The 21306-nt window shown below is 44.9% G+C and overlaps 1 protein-coding gene across 3 annotated transcripts in view; it reads right to left on the reverse strand.

Annotated features, from left to right (window-relative positions):
- Positions 1-21306, reverse strand: part of POU6F1 (POU class 6 homeobox 1) — a 532900-nt gene that overhangs the window by 277370 nt on the left and 234224 nt on the right. For all 3 annotated transcript variants that reach the window (XM_069653382.1, XM_069653381.1, XM_069653384.1), the window contains one exon: positions 365-630. In XM_069653382.1, coding sequence (XP_069509483.1) covers positions 365-630 — 266 coding nt within the window. The remainder of the gene's footprint in view (positions 1-364; positions 631-21306) is intronic.

A 21306-nucleotide genomic window follows, 5' to 3' on the forward strand; every position in this document is an offset into this window, starting at 1 on the left:
TAATTAAAGTTGCTGCTTGTGGGTCTCACTAAAGGAAATCACAGCATAATGTTTTCCTCTGTCTCTTAACAGAATGAAGATTCTCCCATACTAATACGTTTGGCAAATCTCCATTCCACATTTCCCATGATGGTGCAAATCCCACCCACTGGTCTCACGCTCTATTATCCATGCACTCATAGAGAAGCTGCAGTCAACGCTAAGCCATTGTGATGTTTAACTCGCTATCATCCACATACATGTGCCACGTTATGCAATTAAAAAAGATAACCTCTGAAAAGGCAGGGCCCAAACATAAAGAAAGTATAAATCTTGCCAAGACCTGTTTTGGTAACATTGCATTTGAAGAATGTAGCATACTTACTATTGTTGGATTAAAGGCAAAGCTGGCTGGCTGGATTGCAAACTGGGCCTGTTGTTCCATGGGCTTCTGGATGGACGCCTGAACCATGGTTGTCATCTGGGGCTGGATCACGTTTGGCGCAGATACCGGCGGTTGCTGCTGGACTGCTGCCTGCACTTGAACGGGTTGTGGCAGAGGGGCCTGTTGAACATGAAAGACCTGGGGTGCTTGAATGGCCTGTGGGGCTTGTATCGTCGCTTGTAGGTTTGTGTTCAGCATGGAAGTCGCTGAGAACAAAGGGTAGAGATTGGTTTAGGCCAAGCAGCTCATTCAGATATAACAATTATCATGGCTCATTTAAGAGTTTAGCCAGGGCCGGTTCTAGGATTAAAGCTCTAGGTGTTTTGCTAAAAGAAGCAACCAATTACTTAGAGCACAATTAAACAAGGTGTGACCACAAAGTGAGTTCGTTTCCAAGGGGAGAAGTCCTGTGGAGAATTTAGTAGACTCCCTAAAAAGGCCAATGCTTCTGAAAGTTTGATTGTGCTATGGTGCACAGAGTATCAGCCTTTTCAATGGTTTCTAAGCAAAGCTTGAGCTTCAGTCATATATACCGAGGAGACAAATGCAATATTAGGACACACAAAACAAAAAACCCAGTTAAATAGAGCTTTAAAAGGAACTATGACATTTACTCGCAGACCATTTACGTAAATCGCATTTATTCACAATCATTTTACCGCATTTTACTGCAAATAATGGGGGTGACACCCGCATCCTCCCACCTTTCTAAATACCTCCAAATCATCTACATTTCTGCTGTAAAACACAGCAGAACAATTGCAAGGACACATAATTTGAACAAATGGGTTGAGAGCAAAGTGGGTATCCTTTAATAGACAGCAATAAAAGAATTATGATTACAAATTAGGAAAATGACATTTACTACGGCTTAATTTCTTTTTTCTTTATTTTATCCCTCAAAACACAGCATATTACACTGCATTTGATCAGAAAGGGCTAAGTACTAACACTGTTACAAATAACTAAACGGAGGCAGTTCAACATGTACATGAAAACCCTTGCCAAATTAATTTCCCCCCTCTCATTTCCCTTTCCGAATATGTGTAGATGACACGAAAATTACACTTAACTATTTAAGTCAGTATTTTCACTGCTATTTTATAGGGAGGACAAACCCCCTTCATGTCCACTCTCTGGGCATCCGACTATTGGTCAGTTACACTCCTCAGGGATGGAATCACAGAGGCTCAGGCTTAGAGCCGACGAAAAAACTCTATTTCACTAAACAAATACTGTAACTTAAAAAGAACTGACTACCAGTTCCATATGCACAGGCGCCTACTGCCTCGTCCCTTAATATGTACCACATTAAGTCGCCAGACCTATGGTGTTATCTCACATCAACTGTTCTACAAGCCTATTCGCAGGCCTCCCAGAAAATCCACTATAAACAAAACAAGGCAGAAGGATGATCATTTGTACTAAACCAGGGGATCTTTTTCCCATCTAAGGAGCAGGTGAGTGTGCCTGCCCATCCGCGACCCCATTTCCGTGGTTTTTTTGTTTGTTCAATTGGTGCCCCAGGCCCCGCGTTGCCCCGTGCTTCCCGGCCTCCCCTTCCTGGTTTCTCCCTCGCCCGCCCGCCTCCCAGCCCGCTCCCCTACCCCTTCCTGGTCCCACTTCCTCCCGCCTCCCGACCCGCCCATCCCGTCCTTCATCAAGGGTCCTTCCAGGGCAGCCCTCTGCCCGGCAGCCCCAGCGGCTGAGGGCCCCAAGGCCAAGGGCGGCCCCAACAGAGGCGGCTCCAGGAAGTGTCAGTAGGTGTCCGCAGGGGAAGCCAAGGAAGCCACAAGACACCGACAAAACTGTACATGCTGGCTTGGGTGGGGGGTAGAGCAATTACTCTACTCCAGAAAGCTCCTGCCACTCTAACCTACCTTTCAATGGCTTGCAGTCTAATGTTAACCAGTACCATAGCCCGAGAGAACCACACAGGTTAGCCTGTGCCACCTCTAGGCAGAAATGTGATTGTTAGCATACGCCACACTTAAATGGAATCTCTAATAGCCTCTCTGTGAAAGTTGAATTTAGAAGTGTACCCAATTGCATTTAGAAGTTGCGCCCAATAATCCCTCTGAGAAAGTTGCATTTAGAAGTGTACCCAATTGCATTTAGAAATTGCGCTCAATAGCCTCTTTGAGAAAAGCTGAATTTAGAAGTGCACCCAATTGAATTTAGAAATATACCCAATCGCATTTAGAAGTGTACCCAATCGCATTTAGAAGTTGTGACCAATAGTCCCTCTGAGAAAGTTGCATTTAGAAGTGTACCCAATTGCATTTAGAAGTGTACCCAATTGCATTTAGAAATGTACCCAATTGCATTTAGAAGTGTACCCAATTGCATTTAGGAGTGAACCCAATTGCATTTAGAAGTTGCGCCCAATAGCCTCTCTGAGGAAAGTTGAATTTAGAAGTGTACCCAATTGCATTTGGAAGTTGTGACCAATAGCCTGTAACGCTCACCTGACTCCCACGGGGGCGCTGGCCTGGTTCGCGCTGCTGTGACCTCGTCTAAGGTGATGCGCAGGGTTCGGAAGACGGACTGGACCGGGCCCCAGATCTGGCTTGTCTGACTCGCAGAAGTATCCTTCTTAGGGTCTGGAAGGACGAGCTCTCCATCCTGCTTCTGATGCAGGGGCGCGTTGGTATCCAGTTACGTCACTGGATTTTCGGATGGGTGAGAACCAAACTTGCTTGGCTTCCAGGTAAGTTTTTCTATAAGTGGTTCCCCTTGTGTCCATGCATTAATGTTCTAATGCTAGTGTCTTTTTCCCCATAGGGGCCGGGGTACGGAATGCCGGGGAACAGGCACCGACCCGAGGTGAGCGGTGAAATCCTTGTGGAAATCAGGTAAGTCTTTAATGAGTGTTTTGGTAATGTCTTTTCATTCACTCATTAATGCTGATGTCTTTTTCCCCTTAGGGACCGGGGTCCGAAAATGCCTGGATGCGGCGCGGACCCGAAATGAAAAGGGAATGACCCAACAGGTAAGTCTTGACATGGAGTTTTAGCTTCCCTTTTCCCTTCTTTCTCTCACCTTTGTTCTTGTCTTTTTCTCCCTAGGCGCGGGGGCGCGACTGCGAATCCGGATGGTCGCTGCTGAACATGGAGGCGCCCTGTAAAGGTGAGTAGAATGCGGAGCTGCAGCGATCGATGCGATGTGCTTTTTAAAAATAAATGTCTTCCTTTTCAGGATTGTCGGCGAAATGTCTCTGGGATGCAGATTTAGCAGATGAGGCCTTTTCCTTCTTCTGTTCTCTTGTTCCCTTCCTTTGCAGGCGATTCAGGAATGTGGCAGGTGTGGCAGAAGTCAGGATGCAGGAGCAGGCACGGTGAGCGTCCAGCTGCTAGATGCAGAACAACGCGAAGCACGTGTGGCTGATCGGGTGTGGTTTAAATAGCCTTGGAAGAAGTTCCTAGAATGTGTCCTTCCTCCAATCAGGTATGTATCCTTCCCCGACCACGCCCGGGTGGTAAATGAGTCCCACAGGTAAAGTAGTTCCTTTCAGGCCTCAAGGAGGCCGGGGTTCTGCAGCATGGTCTGCATCAGGTAAGTGCACCCAAACACTTTCATAATGAGCCTGGCGCCTATGGCGCCAGGACTGACGTTTTCTATGAGCCTGGCGCCATAGGCGCCAGGACGCTGTCCAAAGGGCCCCTATAAGGGGTTGCTGGGACCTTCCCCGGGGACTTGATGTCCGCTTTCGGGGATGCAGGGCCTGAGCCGGCTCCCCGGGAGCGGGCATCGTGACAGCACTCCCCCCCAAGGCCCCCCCCAAGGTTGTTCCCTCCGGGGGTTTTGGTTTGTTTGGGAAGAGTCGGTGGAATTTCCTGACTAATCGAGGTGCATGCACATGGTCACTGGGTTCCCACGACCTCTCCTGAAGTCCGTACCCCTTCCAATCAATTAGGTAGAAAAGCTTTGACCTAAACATTTTTGAATCTAAAATGTTCTTCACTTCGAATTCGGGTTCCCCATCTATTTGAATAGGTTCTGGAGGTTTGAGTAGTCGGGTTCCGGGGACCACTGGTTTCAGAAGTGACACATGAAAAACAGGGTGAATTCGCATATTAGCTGGTAAATCAAGTTTAACCGCTACTGGGTTAATTATTGCCGTAATAGAATAAGGTCCCAGATATTTTGGGTTAAAAGTTCGAGGCCCTTTGAGCGGTAAATGTCTGGTAGCTAACCACACTTGATCCCCAATCTGATACGGAGGTGCTTCACTCCGATGTAGGTCAGCATTTTCCTTGTATTTTCTCTTGGCTTGTTGTAAATGCGTGGTTGCCTCTTTGAAGGCTCGGGTAATGGTAGAATGCAGATGTTCTACTGTGGGCACTCCGAGGTTCTGAGGTGAGTCGAGGTTTGAGGTTCGAGGGTGATGTCCAAACAAGGTATAAAAAGGACTATGGCCAGTTCCAGAGTGTACCGAATTATTATATGCTTATTCGGCTATCCAAAGAATGTCTTTCCAGTTGCTTTCAGATTGCTGTAACATACACCGTAAGTACTGCTCAAGGGTCTGATTTGTCCTCTCGGTCTGACCATCGGTCTGAGGGTGGTGACTGGTCGATAATCTTACGTCGATTTGTGCCATTTGACAACATTTGCGCCAGAACTGGGAAATGAATTGGCTTCCCCGGTCAGAGATTAGTATAGATGGGAATCCATGTAGCCGAACAATATTTTCGAGGAATTCTTTGGCTAGGACAGAAGCTGAAGGTAAACCTTTCAAAGGAATGAAGTGGGCCATTTTGGAAAACAAATCCACAATTACCAGAATGGTATTGTATCCCGAATAAGGAGGCAAGTCCGTAATAAAATCCATTGATAGGGTGTGCCAGGGTGCTGGCGGTATGTCTAGAGATTGAAGGAGACCGGCTGGTCTTTTCTTTTGACCTTTATTTTGGGCGCAAACACCACAGGACATCACAAAAGATTTAACATCTTTTCGCCAAGAGGGCCACCAGAATTGTCGTTTCACCTTTTCCATTGTCTTGGCAATACCGGGGTGTCCCTCTATTAATGTATCATGATAACCTGAAATAACTGGTTCGTGTAAATCCTTGTGCGGCAGGAATAAGCGTCCTTGGTAATAAGGTAAACCAATATCTATGGTAAAGTCTGATCCCTTTTGTATCCAATCCTGTAGGACTGTAGGGTCCAGGAGTTGTTTCACTCTGACTTGAATGTCTTCAAGCGTCTGTAACGAAGTCATGCCTAGAATTCTCTGTTCGGGAATTATTGGTACTGGTTCTGAGTTTGTATCAGATTCTCCCATTCCAATTCGGGATAAGGCGTCTGCTTTGCCGTTCTTGCAGCCAGGTCGATAGGTAATCACGAAATCAAATTCAGCGAAAAACAAAGCCCATCGGAGCTGCCGTGATGACTGAGCCTTGGCGGTTTTCAAATACAGTAAATTCCGGTGATCAGTGATCACCGTGATAGTATGTCGAGCGCCAAGCAGGTAATGCCGCCAGGCTTTAAAAGCGGACTTTATGGCTAACAGTTCTTTGTCAGTGATTGCGTAATTAATCTCTGGTGCCGAGAATTTTCTGGACCAAAATGCTACGGGATGCAGTTGGTTGGTTTTAGGATCTCTTTGAGACAGAACTGCTCCCATGGCTAGGCTGGATGCGTCAGTTTCGACGACATACGGGAGATCTGGACGTGGGTGTTTCAATATAGGTGCGGAGGTAAACTTAGCTTTTAAATCCTGGAAGGCCTGCTCGGCTTCTTCAGACCATTCAAAACGTTTATTTTTCCTCAAGAGTGCAGTAATGGGTTGTACTATTCGTGAAAATTCCGGGATAAACCTGCGATAGAAATTGGCAAAGCCGAGCATGCTTTGAACCCCTTTTACAGAGCTAGGTGATGGCCATTTGAGGATGGCATCCACTTTTCTTGAGTCCATTCGGACTCCTTTGGGTGTCAGGATGAAACCGAGAAACTCAACTTCTGTGGTATGGAAAACACATTTCTCCAGTTTAGCAAATAGTTTGTGTTGGCGCAGTTTTTCCAGAACTGCCCTAACGTGTTTTCTGTGATCAGATTCCGAAGAGGAGTACACTAGAATGTCATCGATATAGACGACAACACAAACATCGATGAGTTCCCGAAGGACATCATTCATGAAGAATTGGAAGGCAGCAGGCGCATTGCACAACCCGAAAGGCATTACCTGGTATTCGAATAATCCATATTTTGTACGGAAGGCTGTTTTCCATTCGTCGCCTTCTTTTACTCGCACCAGATGATATGCCCCCCGGAGATCTAACTTGGTGTATATGCAAGCGTCCTTCACCTGGTCAAGGAGTTCAGGAATCAGAGGCAGAGGATAACGGTTTTTAACCGTTATCTGGTTCAATGCTCGGTAATCGATACAAGTTCTAAGGTCGCCTTCTTTTTTAGGCACGAAGAACAAATGCCGGGGACTTTGACGGGCGAATAAAACCATTGGCGAGGTATTGATCCAAATATTGTCTCAAATGCAGGTTCTCAGGTTCGGTAAGGGCATAAATCCTGCTACAAGGGGGTTGTGCACCGGGCACCAGATCGATTTGGCAATCGTACGATCGGTGATGAGGTAACGTGTTTGCCTGTTCCTTTTGGAAGACGTCCTGAAAGTCCTGGTATTCCGGAGGTAATTGCATGGAGGCAGAGGTTACAGACGCTAGGTTAATCTTCAGGTTTTCTGGGTAGCATGTTTGTGCACAATCCGGGAAGGTTATTCTCTTAGCTCGCCAATCAATTCGAGGATTATGTGTCTCTAACCAAGGAATTCCAAGAATAACCTGAAACTGTGGAGCCTTGATTACATCAAACACAACTGCCTCCCGATGGCCGTCAGGACCAATAAGCGTCACCCCAGTAGTTGAATGTGTTACCGGTCCAGAGGCAATTTCAGTTCCATCGACTGTGGTGATGACATCTTTGCTGGTTTTAGGACAGAGAGGGAGGTTAATCCTAGAGGCCAATTCACGATCCACATAGTTTCCAATAGCCCCACTATCGACGTATGCCTTTATTGCATGCAACCACTTAGGCTTTTCTGGATCTACGAGAACCATTGGCACAATGAAATGCAAGGTTTGAGAGTTACTTTTCAAGCTCGGCAAGCGGACCCCTACGCTTGTCGGGCTGAGTCGTTTCCTGAAACAGAGTCTTCATGGTTTTTATCAGCGGCTCCTACCGCTTTTCGGGGCGGTTTTGCAGGGCAATCTCGTAGAAAGTGTCCAGAGTTCCCACAATAAAGACATAATTTTAACTGCCGCCTCCTTTCACGTTCCTTTTGAGTTAAGGGTTCTTTAACCCCTCCAATTTGCATAGGCTCAGAGACATCAACTCCCTTGGGGTTAGCGTGGGTCTTGACCAACACCCGGGTCTCAAACCTGGACCGATCTGTTTTTCTGTTTTGAAGTCTGTGATCCAATTGGACCACTAAGTCTATATATTCTGTGCATTCTTGGGGCGGATTTACAACTTGGGCCAAGACATCTTTAAGTTCACCGCGTAGACCTCGATAAAATAACGTGACTCTTTTATCCTCTGGCCATCCCGTTTCCACAATTAGTCTATATAAAGGTTGCAATATAGGATAGGAGGTCCTGATTGCCCTGTCCCAGGGATAGAAGTTCGTCATCCAGAGCCTGCCCCTGAGAGTGTTGAGCAAATAACCTTTCCATGCTTGCTTGAAATCCTTGAAAATCACGGAGAATCGGGTCATCTTGAGTAACCAGTGGAACTGACCAATCGGCAGCGCAGCCGCTGAGATATGACAATACAAAGGCTACTTTGGTCTGATCATTAGGGAAGGCCTCAGGTCTGCATAGGAAGTGCAAACGACACTGATTCATGAATACGGCGAATCGTTTGGGGTCCCCAGCAAAGCATTCAGGTGGGGCGAGCGGCATGTTTCAAGGTAGATTAATCTGCACAGGGTTACTGGGAACCACAGGAGCGGGGTTCCCTCCGGAACAGGGTAGAGGAGTTTGTCCAGCTTGACCTTGCAAAAGCTGTCTGGCCAGGTCATCAGTTCTTTCCTTTGATATTATTAATTCCCTCTTGAGGGCATTAGTCTCTTGACGAGCGGCATGTACTTCGGCCCGTAATTCCCCCAGTAATTGGGCCAACTGATCAGTCTCAGAAGTTTCCATAGCGCCTGGGTGGGAATTTGTAGGAAGGCTTCGCGTTCTGTAACGCTCACCTGACTCCCACGGGGGCGCTGGCCTGGTTCGCGCTGCTGTGACCTCGTCTAAGGCGATGGTCAGGGTTCAAAAGACGACTGGACCGGGCCCCAGATCTGGCTTGTCTGACTTGCAGAAGTATCCTTCTTAGGGTCTGGAAGGACGAGCTCTCCATCCTGCTTCTGATGCAGGGGCGCGTTGGTATCCAGTTACGTCACTGGATTTTCCGATGGGTGAGAACCAAACTTGCTTGGCTTCCAGGTAAGTTTTTCTATAAGTGATTCCCCTTGTGTCCATGCATTAATGTTCTAATGCTAGCGTCTTTTTCCCCATAGGGGCCGGGGTACGGAATGCCGGGGAACAGGCACCGACCCGAGGTGAGCGGTGAAATCCTTGTGGAAATCAGGTAAGTCTTTAATGAGTGTTTTGGTAATGTCTTTTCATTCACTCATTAATGCTGATGTCTTTTTCCCCTTAGGGGCCGGGGTCCGAAAATGCCTGGATGCGGCGCGGACCCGAAATGAAAAGGGAATGACCCAACAGGTAAGTCTTGACATGGAGTTTTAGCTTCCCTTTTCCCTTCTTTCTCTCACCTTTGTTCTTGTCTTTTTCTCCCTAGGCGCGGGGGCGCGACTGCGAATCCGGATGGTCGCTGCTGAACATGGAGGCGCCCTGTAAAGGTGAGTAGAATGCGGAGCTGCAGCGATCGATGCGATGTGCTTTTTAAAAATAAATGTCTTCCTTTTCAGGATTGTCGGCGAAATGTCTCTGGGATGCAGATTTAGCAGGTGAGGCCTTTTCCTTCTTCTGTTCTCTTGTTCCCTTCCTTTGCAGGCGATTCAGGATGCTGGCAGGTGTGGCAGAAGTCAGGATGCAGGAGCAGACATGGTGAGCGTCCAGCTGCTAGATGCAGAACAACGCGAAGCACGTGTGGCTGATCGGGTGTGGTTTAAGTAGCCTTGGAAGAAGTTCCTAGAATGTGTCCTTCCTCCAATCAGGTATGTATCCTTCCCCGACCACGCCCAGGTGGTAAATGAGTCCCACAGGTAAAGTAGTTCCTTTCAGGCCTCAAGGAGGCCGGGGTTCTGCAGCATGGTCTGCATCAGGTAAGTGCACCCAAACACTTTCATAATGAGCCTGGCGCCTATGGCGCCAGGACTGACGTTGTCTATGAGCCTGGCGCCATAGGCGCCAGGACGCTGTCCAAAGGGCCCCTATAAGGGGTTGCTGGGACCTTCCCCGGGGACTTGATGTCCGCTTTCGGGGATGCAGGGCCTGAGCCGGCTCCCCGGGAGCGGGCATCGTGACATAGCCTCTCTGAGAAAAGCTGAATTTAGAAGTGTACCCAATTGAATTTAGAAATATACCCAAATGCATTTAGATGTGTACCCAATTGCATTTAGGAGTGTACCCAATTGCATTTAAAAGTTGCACCCAATAGTCCCTCTGAGAAAGTTGCATTTAGAAGTGTACCCAATTGCATTTAGAAGTGTACCCAATTGCATTTAGGAGTGTACCCAATTGCATTTAGAAGTTGCGCCCAATAGTCCATCTGAGAAAGATGCATTTAGAAGTGTACCCAATTGCATTTAGAAGTTGTGACCAATAGTCTCTTTGAGAGAAGCTGAATTTAGAAGTGTACCCAATTGCATTTAGAAGTTGTGACCAATAGCCTCTCTGAGAAAAGCTGAATTTAGAAGTGTACCCAATTGCATTTAGAAATGTACCCAATTGCATTTAGGAGTGTACCCAATTGCATTTAGAAGTTGCGAACAATAGTCCATCTGAAAAAGATGCATTTAGAAGTGTACCCAATTGCATTTAGAAGTTGTTACCAATAGTCTCTCTGTGGAAAAGTTGAATTTAGAAGTGTACCCAATTGCATTTAGGAGTGTAACCAATTGCATTTAGAAGTTGTGCCCAATAGCCTCTCTGAGAAAAGTTGAATTCAGAAGTCCACCCAATTGCATTTGGAAGTTGTAACCAATAACCTCTCTGAGAAAGTTGAATTCAGAAGTCCACCCAATTGCATTTAGAAGTTGTGACCAACAGCCTCTCTGAGAAAAGCTGAATTTAGAAATATACCCAATTGCATTTAGAAGTTTGACCAATAGCCTCTCTGAGAAAAGCTGAATTTAGAAGTATACCCAATTGCATTTAGAAGTTGTGACCAATAGCCTCTCTGAGAAAAGCTGAATTTAGAAGTGCACCCAATTGCATTTAGAAGTGTACCCACTAGCGTGCCCTACTCAATCAAGTTGCGCCCAGTAGCCCCTCTGAGAAAGTTGCATTTAGACGTGTCCCCAATTACATTTAGAAGTTGTGAACAATAGCCTCTCTGAGAAAAGCTGAATTTAGAAATGTACCCAATTGCATTTAGAAGTTTGACCAATAACCTCTCTGAGAAAAGCTGAATTTAAAAGTATACCCAATTGCATTTAGAAGTTGTGACCAATAGCCTCTCTGAGAAAAGCTGAATTTAGAAGTGCACCCAATTGCATTTAGAAGTGTGCCCACTAGCGTGCCCTACTCAATCCAGAGGGGCCCAGTAGCCCCTCTGAGAAAGTTGCATTTAGACGTGTCCCCAATTACATGTAGAAGTTGTGACCAATAGCCTCTCTGAGGAAAGTTGAATTTAGATTGATGCTTAATACCCTCCCTGTATAAGCAAATTGAATCTAGAGGCTAATGTAGAATCTAAAACGGCGACTAATAATCTAATACAAAGTTGATTTACATTCATGCCTAATACCCTCCCTGTATAAAGGTGAATTGAAAGAAGTCCACCCACTAGCGTGCCCTACTCAATCCTATTAGTATAACTAACAGTATAGCTGTGCAATGTAGAAGCTAGAACGGTAACTAATAATCTAATACCCCCTCTAAGCAAATTGAATCTAGAGGCTTACCGAATATCTTCTCTGTGTACAGGTGAACTTAGAAGTTACATAATAAACTAATATCATCTCTGTCTACAATTGTATCTAGAAAGCACCAAATAGTCTTTGACCAGTTGAACCTGGAAGTGTGCTTAAAAGCATGAGCCACCGATCTTAGAACTACAATCAGAAAACCCTCCTAAATCAACCTAAAGCTCGCACCAATCATGAGCGCACCCACTCCACCAGAGTCTGTCAGAAACGACCCCCGTGGACCAACCCCACTCTCCGATCTGCCTTCCCTCCCGCCCCCCTCTCCCAAATCACCCCACCCTCCTCCGCACTCCCTGCCATTTCCCTCTCCAAACACCAAGGCAGGGCAGCACGATGGCGAGCCACTCACGCTAAGACCACTCATCCCCTGAACCCCACCCCGACCCACCAGCATTGCCCATACCCGCTCCCCTCACTATCATACCTGGCACACCCCATCCTGCAATCACCCACCCCCCGCCTTGCCCTGATACTCCTGCCACCTTCCCCCCCGACCGCACCCTTTCCCCTCCCAAAAACTGCGCGCCTAGCCCTAGCAAGAACCGAAGCTGCTTCCCTCTCCCCCTCTGACCCTCTCTCACACACCAGTCGCAGCAAAGAAACTAAAGAGGAAACGTTCCTGGTCCCCCTCAATCTCTCAGCACTCCTCGCCCCCCCGTCTCGACCCAATAGTACAAATGAATAGTATGTTGAGCGGATTAGTGTGTAGACCGGATGAGTGTGTAGACCAGATGAGTGTGTAGATCAGATGAGCGTACTGAGCAGATGAGCATACAGAACGGATGTGTATACAGAGCGGACGAGTATACAGAGCGGATGAGTGCATAGGCAGACAGGAGTACATGCGCGGGGTAGACTGGAGTGCATGCGCGAGAAGGACAAGAGTGCATGCGTATGAAACACATGAGAGCATGCGTGGGGCACACTGGAGAATGAAGGATAGACTACAGCGCGCAAGGTGAACCAGAGTGCGTGAGTATGTCGAGCAGACATGAATGTGTAGGACAATCTTGAACGCCTGAAATAAACAAAAATGCATAGAACGGACCTGTCCGCACGGAATTGCGTGACGTACATAATATGCCTTGGAATGCAGGGAACATTTGAAAGAGCATACATCATACCACACCCCACGCTTACGCTCTCCTTTACACCACCACTCAACTAGAACACAGAGATACTATGACACCATTCGGTATAACTGTTCTCATAGCAAAATCTTCCGCTCACTCTAAGTAAACATTGCTGGTTTCACACCCCCCAGCCAGGCGTTCTCCTCAGGCCTAACGCAGCCACACTCGGTGTGGATAATTCCTGCCAGAGCGAACACATACTCCTGATCTCTCAACCACCACACCTACCGCTAAGAAGCAGCTACCACATAAATTCCACACCAGCTGCACACATACCTGGTGCGCACACGCACTTTTTGGACTCTCTCTACTCTCTCTACTGACCCGAACTTCGGTTCCCAAGGGCGTTCAACCTACCAGCACCTTCAGACCATACCAACGGTATATAAGGCGCTATATAAAGGCAAAATAACATAACATAACATAACATCACGGCAGCTCTGAAGGCTTCTCTGTTGGCTTCAAGAAAATTGAGTTTAACACAAAGTCTCCTGCAATAGTTGATTGACATGTTTTAGCAAGAGACTAGAAAGATAAACCTATTTCACATCTTAAAACGCAATAAAACGCTCCACTATTATCATCAAAAAGTAACTCTTCGCAGGAAGAACTCTTGCAACTAATGGTACGACTCTCAGGAGAAAGCTTCTGAGCCTGCTTTCTGGTGAAGAGAACCACCTCACATACAGCAAACAGACAAAACCCTTACTTTTCTAAAAACTGTTTTTTTCGATCCCTAGGTTGCACTCCTTTTCTCACCCAGCAGGATTGCTGGTTATCAATTCTTAACCTTCCGAGGTAACCCTGATCTGGGCATCTGCAGCACCCGGCGGGTACCAGCGGCCCAGCTGGAATTACCCAAAATGCTAAATGATCTACTGTGCCAAAGCCCTCCTCTTTTCTCTCTTTCCCTCTGACTCATTCTGAATTCTGAGAACACACCAATATACTACAAAGTTTGGCAGAATCAATTCATTTATTAATAATGCATGAGGTTGCCACTGTGACAAGCTTGCTTTCTGGCACCTGGCAGAAGCTTCTGGAACTTTGCAGATCCCTAAGATTTTAACTGCTTTTGTCATAAACGCAGTGCACCTCCCCTTCATACTCTGACCTAAACTGGAATGCACCGAGAACTGTGATTGATCAGATTACTCGTTTATCCCACACTGTAATATATACCGTGTTAACCTTTGCCCCACTCCTCGCAGGCACCATCATGCAAATGTTATCGCACAGGCCCCCTACAAATGAACAATCACAACAATAAATAAAACCAGCAATAGAAAAATAAGAAAAGGTTCTGCAAACATACATTTAATGTAATTAGGCAGATAAATTGTTCTCCGCCAAACAGTTGGTTAAGGTGACCTTTTGAAATTGAATTACTACATATTACCGAGGTTCAGTCCGACAACGGTGCGGAGACCGCCTACCATAGCCTACAGTAAAACTGCATACGTGATCATCAGTAGAGAGTGAGAGACCGTGGTGGAGGCATAACCTGTCACGGCGGAACTATGCCGAGTTGGTCTACCCAAACGCGAGGCGGAGAGAGGCGAGACACAGAGATCTACAAAAGGAAGTTAAAGAAGGAAGAGCGAACCTGCAACCCCTGGTGAAACCAGTGGAGAGTTCCTCGGGAGAAGGTCAAGGGAACATGCACAAGTCCGGAAGGGGGTCTGGAAGTTACAAGAATGTAAATCATAAAGGGAGAGAGAAAATCGTAAAACTGTTTTGTGATAGAGCTCCCAGGCCAACTCCACAAAGGTTTGGTGCTGCAGAGACTGTGAAAGAAATTGGGGAACCAGCTAGAACAAGGGAACTAGCCCCACAAGAACTTTATGCAACTGTTTATTTTCTGTTGGGTTACAGAGAACCCAGAACTTGTATGGAACTTTTGATTTGAAGAAAGTGAAAGGCGTTTGGACGCTTTACATCCAGGAGAAGGGAGTCATTCTGGAGTACGAACAGTAGTTGGACTTTTTGGTGTTTTGTCGTAGTGACAGGGATAGAGGAGGAGTTTTTGTGACCGGGGTGGTGCCTTTTTGTTTTGACTCACATAGACTTCCTGATGAGCACCTGAGTTTCTTTAGTTTAGATAAAAAAAATCCCATTAGAGTTAAGGATAGATATGTTTTGTTTATTATGTAATAAAAGTCTATAGCAACCGCTATGGCCCCACTTGCTCAGTCTCTTCATTCCTTGTTGCCACAATTGCTTCAGACTTTCCAGTGCCTTTGGAAGGTCTGGTCCCAATTTGGGTGCCAAATATTGGAATGCTCTCCCCGAAAATCTGAATGATTTATACGCATTCAGGAAAAAAATGAAAACAATTATGCATTAATACTTAGCCCTTTTGCACTCCTTAACACCACAATCGAAGGTCAAGCACTTAAATGCCACGCTGAGTCATTAGGGGTCATTCCGAGTTTGGAGGCAGCCATGGTGCTATTAGCACCATGGCTGCCTCCAAACCCGGGTCCGGTGTCTCTGAATGGGGACTTACCGGGCCATTCCAACCTTGGAGGACCCGGTAAATCCCCATTCAGACAACCATTCCCCATTCCCATTTGAGCCCCCATAGGGCTCAATGGGAATGGGGAAGGAGCTAATAACGGATCCGCAAATTGCGGGCCTGTTATTAGCTCCAAGGTTTCTTAACGGTTCCCGCTAAGAACGGCTGGTCAGACCAGCCGTTCCTGGTGGGACCCGCTAAGGAACCTCGGAATGTGGCGGTAGGAGGTTAACGGCACCGGCATCCTTACCGGTGCCGTTAACCCCCTAGCGCCATACTCGGAATGAGGCCCATATTGCCTACTCGCTAACAATATCATAATTTAACAGCTGTCCACACATTAAAGCTATATTCCAGTGAGTGTCAAATAACCTGACCTTCCTAACTGCTCTCTTAAGTGCCAAGGTCTGCATCAGAATTTCACTCCCAGGACTTCTTCTGTAACCAGGTAGGCACAAGCATACTGCCAACAGGATTTTCTCTACAGTGCAGTCAATTTTCATCAGGCACCCACTCTCATCTGACGCATGCAACTCTTTTGACTTGTCACAGTCTGAAAAATAAGCATGGTTTCTTCTTTCCACAATTGCTCAAATTTAAAGATAAAAGAGTTCATGTTGGTGTCCCCCAGACCGTAAATGGAAGCGCTGAAGACAGGCGTAATACAGTTATGCTTGTCATAACACTGCCATCCATGCTCTGGGGGACTTTCACTGTTTTTAAGGGAGAAGGGGCGGCATAACGGTTGCCCTGCGCCTTCAACTTGGTTACACGCCAGCATGAGATTTTCTTGCTGCCGTGAAAACAATGATTTTGTATGGAAACCGCCTGCTTTTTGCAGGGGGTTTTCTTAGAAAAATCATTGCAAACGTTGATTGCCATGCGTACATGGCAGGCACCATTTGTTCTTCAGTGCAAATAGGGAAGTGTAAAGAGGCTTCTGCCGTCTCTTTACACTTCTCATTTGCATTCCACAGTGCTGATGTTGATAATTGCCTGGAGGGGACCTGTTTGCATTTAAGTGCAAACGTAAGCTGTCCCCTCTGGGCAATCTTCCTGGCTTAAAGCTGTATCTCCTTGGGAACCGATCATCCCCATTCATCCCTCAACCTCCATTCCACTGGGAAGTCCGGGGAAGGGGTCTGACACTGTCTGGGGTTGCTTCGGAGACCATCTGCTTGTCGGTTCTCCATCCTTGAATACCATGGTGACTTGAGGTAAGTTTCAAGTCTCCCACAATCCCAATGTCAAATGTTGGACCACAATCACAAACAATCACAACAAACAACTTGACAAGCAATCTAAAATTGTAGGAACTGTGTTGAATAGATTTCCTATCAAGCCACTATCGGCATGGCTTGAATGAATGCATTTACTTTTCCTATTTTAGTTACGACATGGTTAAAAATCAGAACAACGAAGATGAATGTCACTGATGACTGAAACGAAGTATGGTGCGAATAGTAATTTGACTGAACAGGAAAAAATGAGAACAAGGAAAAACGTGAATTGAAACTGATGGAGTAAACATAGATCTATTTGCTGGGCAAAGTGAGTTTTGTCTTTATGTCTAATGTCTGAATTGAGGCATTGTGAGACACGTTAGCCTGTTCTTTATACACTGGTCCTATGTGCTGCTAAGAGCAGGCACTTTTTATGAAACTTTGCAACATTGTAAATGATGGTTTGGTTTTACTATTTAATTGCATAAAGACTAAATGAGACAGTTTTTTCGACCAATTGTCATACTTATGAGCTTATTACAGCCACTTGACATTTTAGCCATAAGCTACAAACATTTCTTTTTGTGCATAACTCTGTTAAAAATATTTCCCTCGGCTTTATTTTTTTTTACCGTCACCCTGCGGTTTGGTATTGGAGGTTTTATAATCTTCATCTCATAGTCCTCCTTGCTGGTCGCAGCATCTGTGACTTCATCTGGACACGTGAGCACCTACACACCTGTTTGGGCCTGCTGGGCACGTGCTCGGGTGGTCGATGCAAACCTTTGTCGAATTTTAACAACCTCACAGTTTATCCAATATATCTGTATTTTTATCTGTACATTTTATCGCTGCCTTTGTTAAATTTCTGTTTCAGCCTATGTACATATTGATTTGTTTTTCATGATGATTTTATATTTGAGTGCTTAGCTACGCACTTTACATATTGAGAAGGAAGAAATACTGCAGCACTCCCAGCATAAACTTGAGCTGCATGCCCTTAATAGAGACCCCCTGCTGAGCGCTTTCGTCATTAGTAGTCAAATGGGTTTACGAAAATGTAAACAAAGCTCCCTCTCACTTAAAATGTACACTGATAAACTCCAGGCCATCTGTTTCAAATGCTGTTCACACTGCAGATTTGATTAAAATCTGTTTTCTTGGTAACACCTTTATAGCTGAAACATGGCTCTATGAAGATTGTGGACCATTCCTCTTGGAATTGTTCTCATCCGACTACTCTATTAAATGGCTAGATCTGTAAATTCAATGAGTAGGGGGTTGCCATTGTTTGTAAACAAATCATTAACCATTAAGTAGATACTTTGTCACCACCCTCTCAGGCCTGTAATTACTTTACTGGAAAACATCAAATATGATTTGGATACCCAAGCCTTACACTTTAGACAACTATTACTTTTAAGGGGATTTTATTTTGATGAAGTTCCCCAGAAACTCTAATGTTGTTGTTATTCAATTAGAGCATTTATTATCAGCACAATGTATTATTTCATTACATAATGAAAGGGCACTGCCTTGCTCAAGTGCTTTTGAGATGTATTGGTTAGATCCTGTTCCCTTTAGAGATCGTGTTATTAGTCTTTTTAAGCTCTTTAAACCTACTATTCCTGACTATAAAAAGGCAAAGGCATCAGGGTCTTATCACAGAAGTAAGCTTGCTTTTTTCTCGGGTTCAGGACCATCTGTTTGACCTACCCCTGCTTTACATGTGAAAACCGCGTGAGCTGTTCTTTGATAATTGTGAAACTGCATTTTGCACTTTTTGTTATTCTATGGCCCTGCTAAGAGCATCAATACGCATCATGTATTGTGGTTTACCACTCAACTTGAATTCATCGAAGTTGATTTACAAAGAAAAGAAATCCACTTGTATTTGCATTTGTATTTGTATTTTATTTATTTGTAAAGCGCACCAGGCCCAAGGGCATCCGGGCGCATGATTTAGGTTACAGGCATGTTATAGGGTGCATACAAAAGAGAACAAGGGAAGGGAAACATTTTTAAATAAAAATGCAATTTTAGAAAATATAAAAGTACTATAAATATTAACAATCATGCAGAGCAGCTAGCAGGTTTGCGCAAGTGTAGCAGAGTGCTAGTGGGTGCTAGTAATCAGGCTGGTCTTGGGCTGCCAGTCAGGCTTTGGCTTTGCTCTTGAAGGCCAGGAAGGATGGTTCTGCTCTGAGTGGGTTGGGTAGGGAGTTCCATAGTTTTGCAGCCATGACTGGGAAACTGCTCCCGCCTGATCTCTGGAGGTTGAAGCGGGGGATGGAGAGGCAGTTGGTTTGAGCACTTCTAAGTGGCCTTGAGGAGGTGTGTAGAGAAAATCTAGTAGCCAGGTAGCTTGGTGCTTGATGCGAGAGGCTTTTGTGTGTTAGCGATAGTGTTTTGAGAGAAACTCTTTGGGAAACTGATAGCCAATGGAGACTCCGTCTGGTGTCTGAAATGTGGAGGTTCCTAGGGATGTTTACTGCCGCTCTAATGGCATTATTTTGAATGATCTGTAGTTTGCTGATGTTACATTGGTTAGTGCCGAGTGCCGACGTAGAGGGCATTACAATAGTCGATCTTAGAGAGGACCAGGGTCCTGGCTAAAGTAGTGCAGTTGGCTGGTGATAGGAATGGACGTCGAGCCATGATGAGCTTGCATGTATAAGATGCAGCAGAGGAGACAGCGTTAACTTGTCTCGAAAGTGATAAAGTGGCCTTGAGATAGATACCAAGTGTTTTAGTATCTTTGGCCACTTTGATGGTATTGCCATCAATAGTGAAGGATTTGAAGGACGAGTCTAACTTGTTAAGTCTTTGGTGAGATCCTAGGATGAGAATCTCTGCCTTTTCATCGTTCAAGCACAGTTCATGCTGCGCCATCCAAGCCTGGATGATTTGATAGATGGAATTGATGGCTAGAGTATCAGTTTTGTGGTCACCTGTGATAGGGATGAGTATCTGGGTGTCATCGGCGTAATTGGTATATGTGACACCCAAATAGTCCAAAATATCAAAGAGTGGTTTCGTGAACACATTGTAAAGTGTCAGGGAAACACACTTGAGGAAACATCCTTCCATTGAGACACTGGCATCTATTAAATAAGTACTTACAATTTTTTTCAAGCCCAGAGGACTTTTCTTTTTGGGAAAGCAGATCTGCAGGACTGAAAACAACCCTAGAGAACTCTTTCAAATTGTTCCGTCTTTTTAAAACTCTAATGTACTAATTCCAGAATTATCATTTAAGAACTGTGAAGACCCAAATGCATATTTTTAATCCAAACTTAAGGATATCAAACGAGACATTTTGATAAGAAGGGCTACCATAGTACCTTCTGTTTGGGAGGAATAATTTCCCACTGTTCGTTTCTTTTTTATTCACAAATGTTTAGTGACCTCCCATAACATTATAAAACTACAGACTTCAAAGTGTCCCACACGCTGCATGAAGGACACTCTTCCAGCACTTGGATCTAATCAACATACAGTGAGTATTGCCACTTTTATGGTGCATTTTATCACAAAATCTTTCCCTGACGTAGTGGATCCTGGCTCTCTTAACGAGTCAGTGATCGCTTTGTTGCTCAAGAAAATGTAATTGATCCTCTTGAGTTGAATAATAAACATCTTAAGGTTGGTCTCTCAGGGCCCTCTACTGGTATAGGTTGTGACTTTGCAACTGCAGGACTGTGCTGAAAGCCACAATTTATTTGAAACCTTTGCAGTTGGGCATTGGGACAAGGCATTGAATGGTGGCTGACTTGGTGGGACACTATCTTATCGGGATCAGCCACGGCATACTTATTATTACGTGTGATGCTCAATCTCTTGGCAGAATTTGATACTGTGCAGCAGCAGATCCTGCTGAGTTGCCTGCCTATCAGAGATAATCTATGCAGTCAAGCTATCCTCTGGTTTCAATCCTTTTTGTTAAATAGAGTACAAAGGGTCTGATTGGGCCCTTTGTTTCCTGATCCTGTTAGTTATGGAGTACCCTAATCCTCCACCTCTACCCTCTCTATTATTTAACACTTATTTTGCAGTTTGTTGTCAACTATTGACAAATATGAACTGGTATATCATTTTTACACTGATGACACCCTGGACTTGGTCCCAAAATGAAGGAAATTAATGAATCAGGAAATTCCTTATGTGTTCTGTTCACCCCTAGGTCTGTTTCATACAATTCATTACTCTGTTTCAGCAGCAAGTCCCTTCAAAGTACGTAATTAAATAATCTGCATTACAATATTCAACCATAAAAATATTATGCAGAAAGATATGTTTTACAATAAAATAGTAAAATAAAAATCATTACACATATATCTTCATGCAAGCAATGGAAATAATATATGTGAAGCCCCATGAAAACAATTCGACAATTACTGTGCATATTTCATAAATCTTCAATTCCAAGCTACGAAAACATAATTTGATGTTGGTTGCAAATACAGTCGCTGTCCTACTTGTTGGAATGAATGCTCCTTCCAAGGTTCTGATACTTGCTGAATTCAGTAAAATATCAACCAGTATGTTCTATAGGGGACAGATAAACAAAAAATGTACAATTGTTTCCATAGTGCTAATAACTAAGAGGACAAGCATTTGAATTATATTTGGACCAATGGGATGTAAAAGCTGACAATGGAAGAATATTGAATGGAATATTCTTATTTAGTGGCTTGCTTGTTTGATATCAGACAATTGATTCTTTCCAGTGGTCTGCAGCTGAATCAAACAAAGACCAGAGTGATCTACCCTGTGCCCAAACAGCTGGAAAAAAGCATCCTGGAGTGCCAATCTCCCTGAATCTGCCAACGATTTATAAGACCAAGAATGTTGCCAATCTGATCAAATTGGTGAGTAAGTTA

This window comes from Ambystoma mexicanum, chromosome 3q (genome assembly GCF_040938575.1).
Source record: "Ambystoma mexicanum isolate Mex_15411 chromosome 3q, UKY_AmexF1_1, whole genome shotgun sequence".
Taxonomy (NCBI): Eukaryota; Metazoa; Chordata; class Amphibia; order Caudata; family Ambystomatidae; genus Ambystoma; species Ambystoma mexicanum.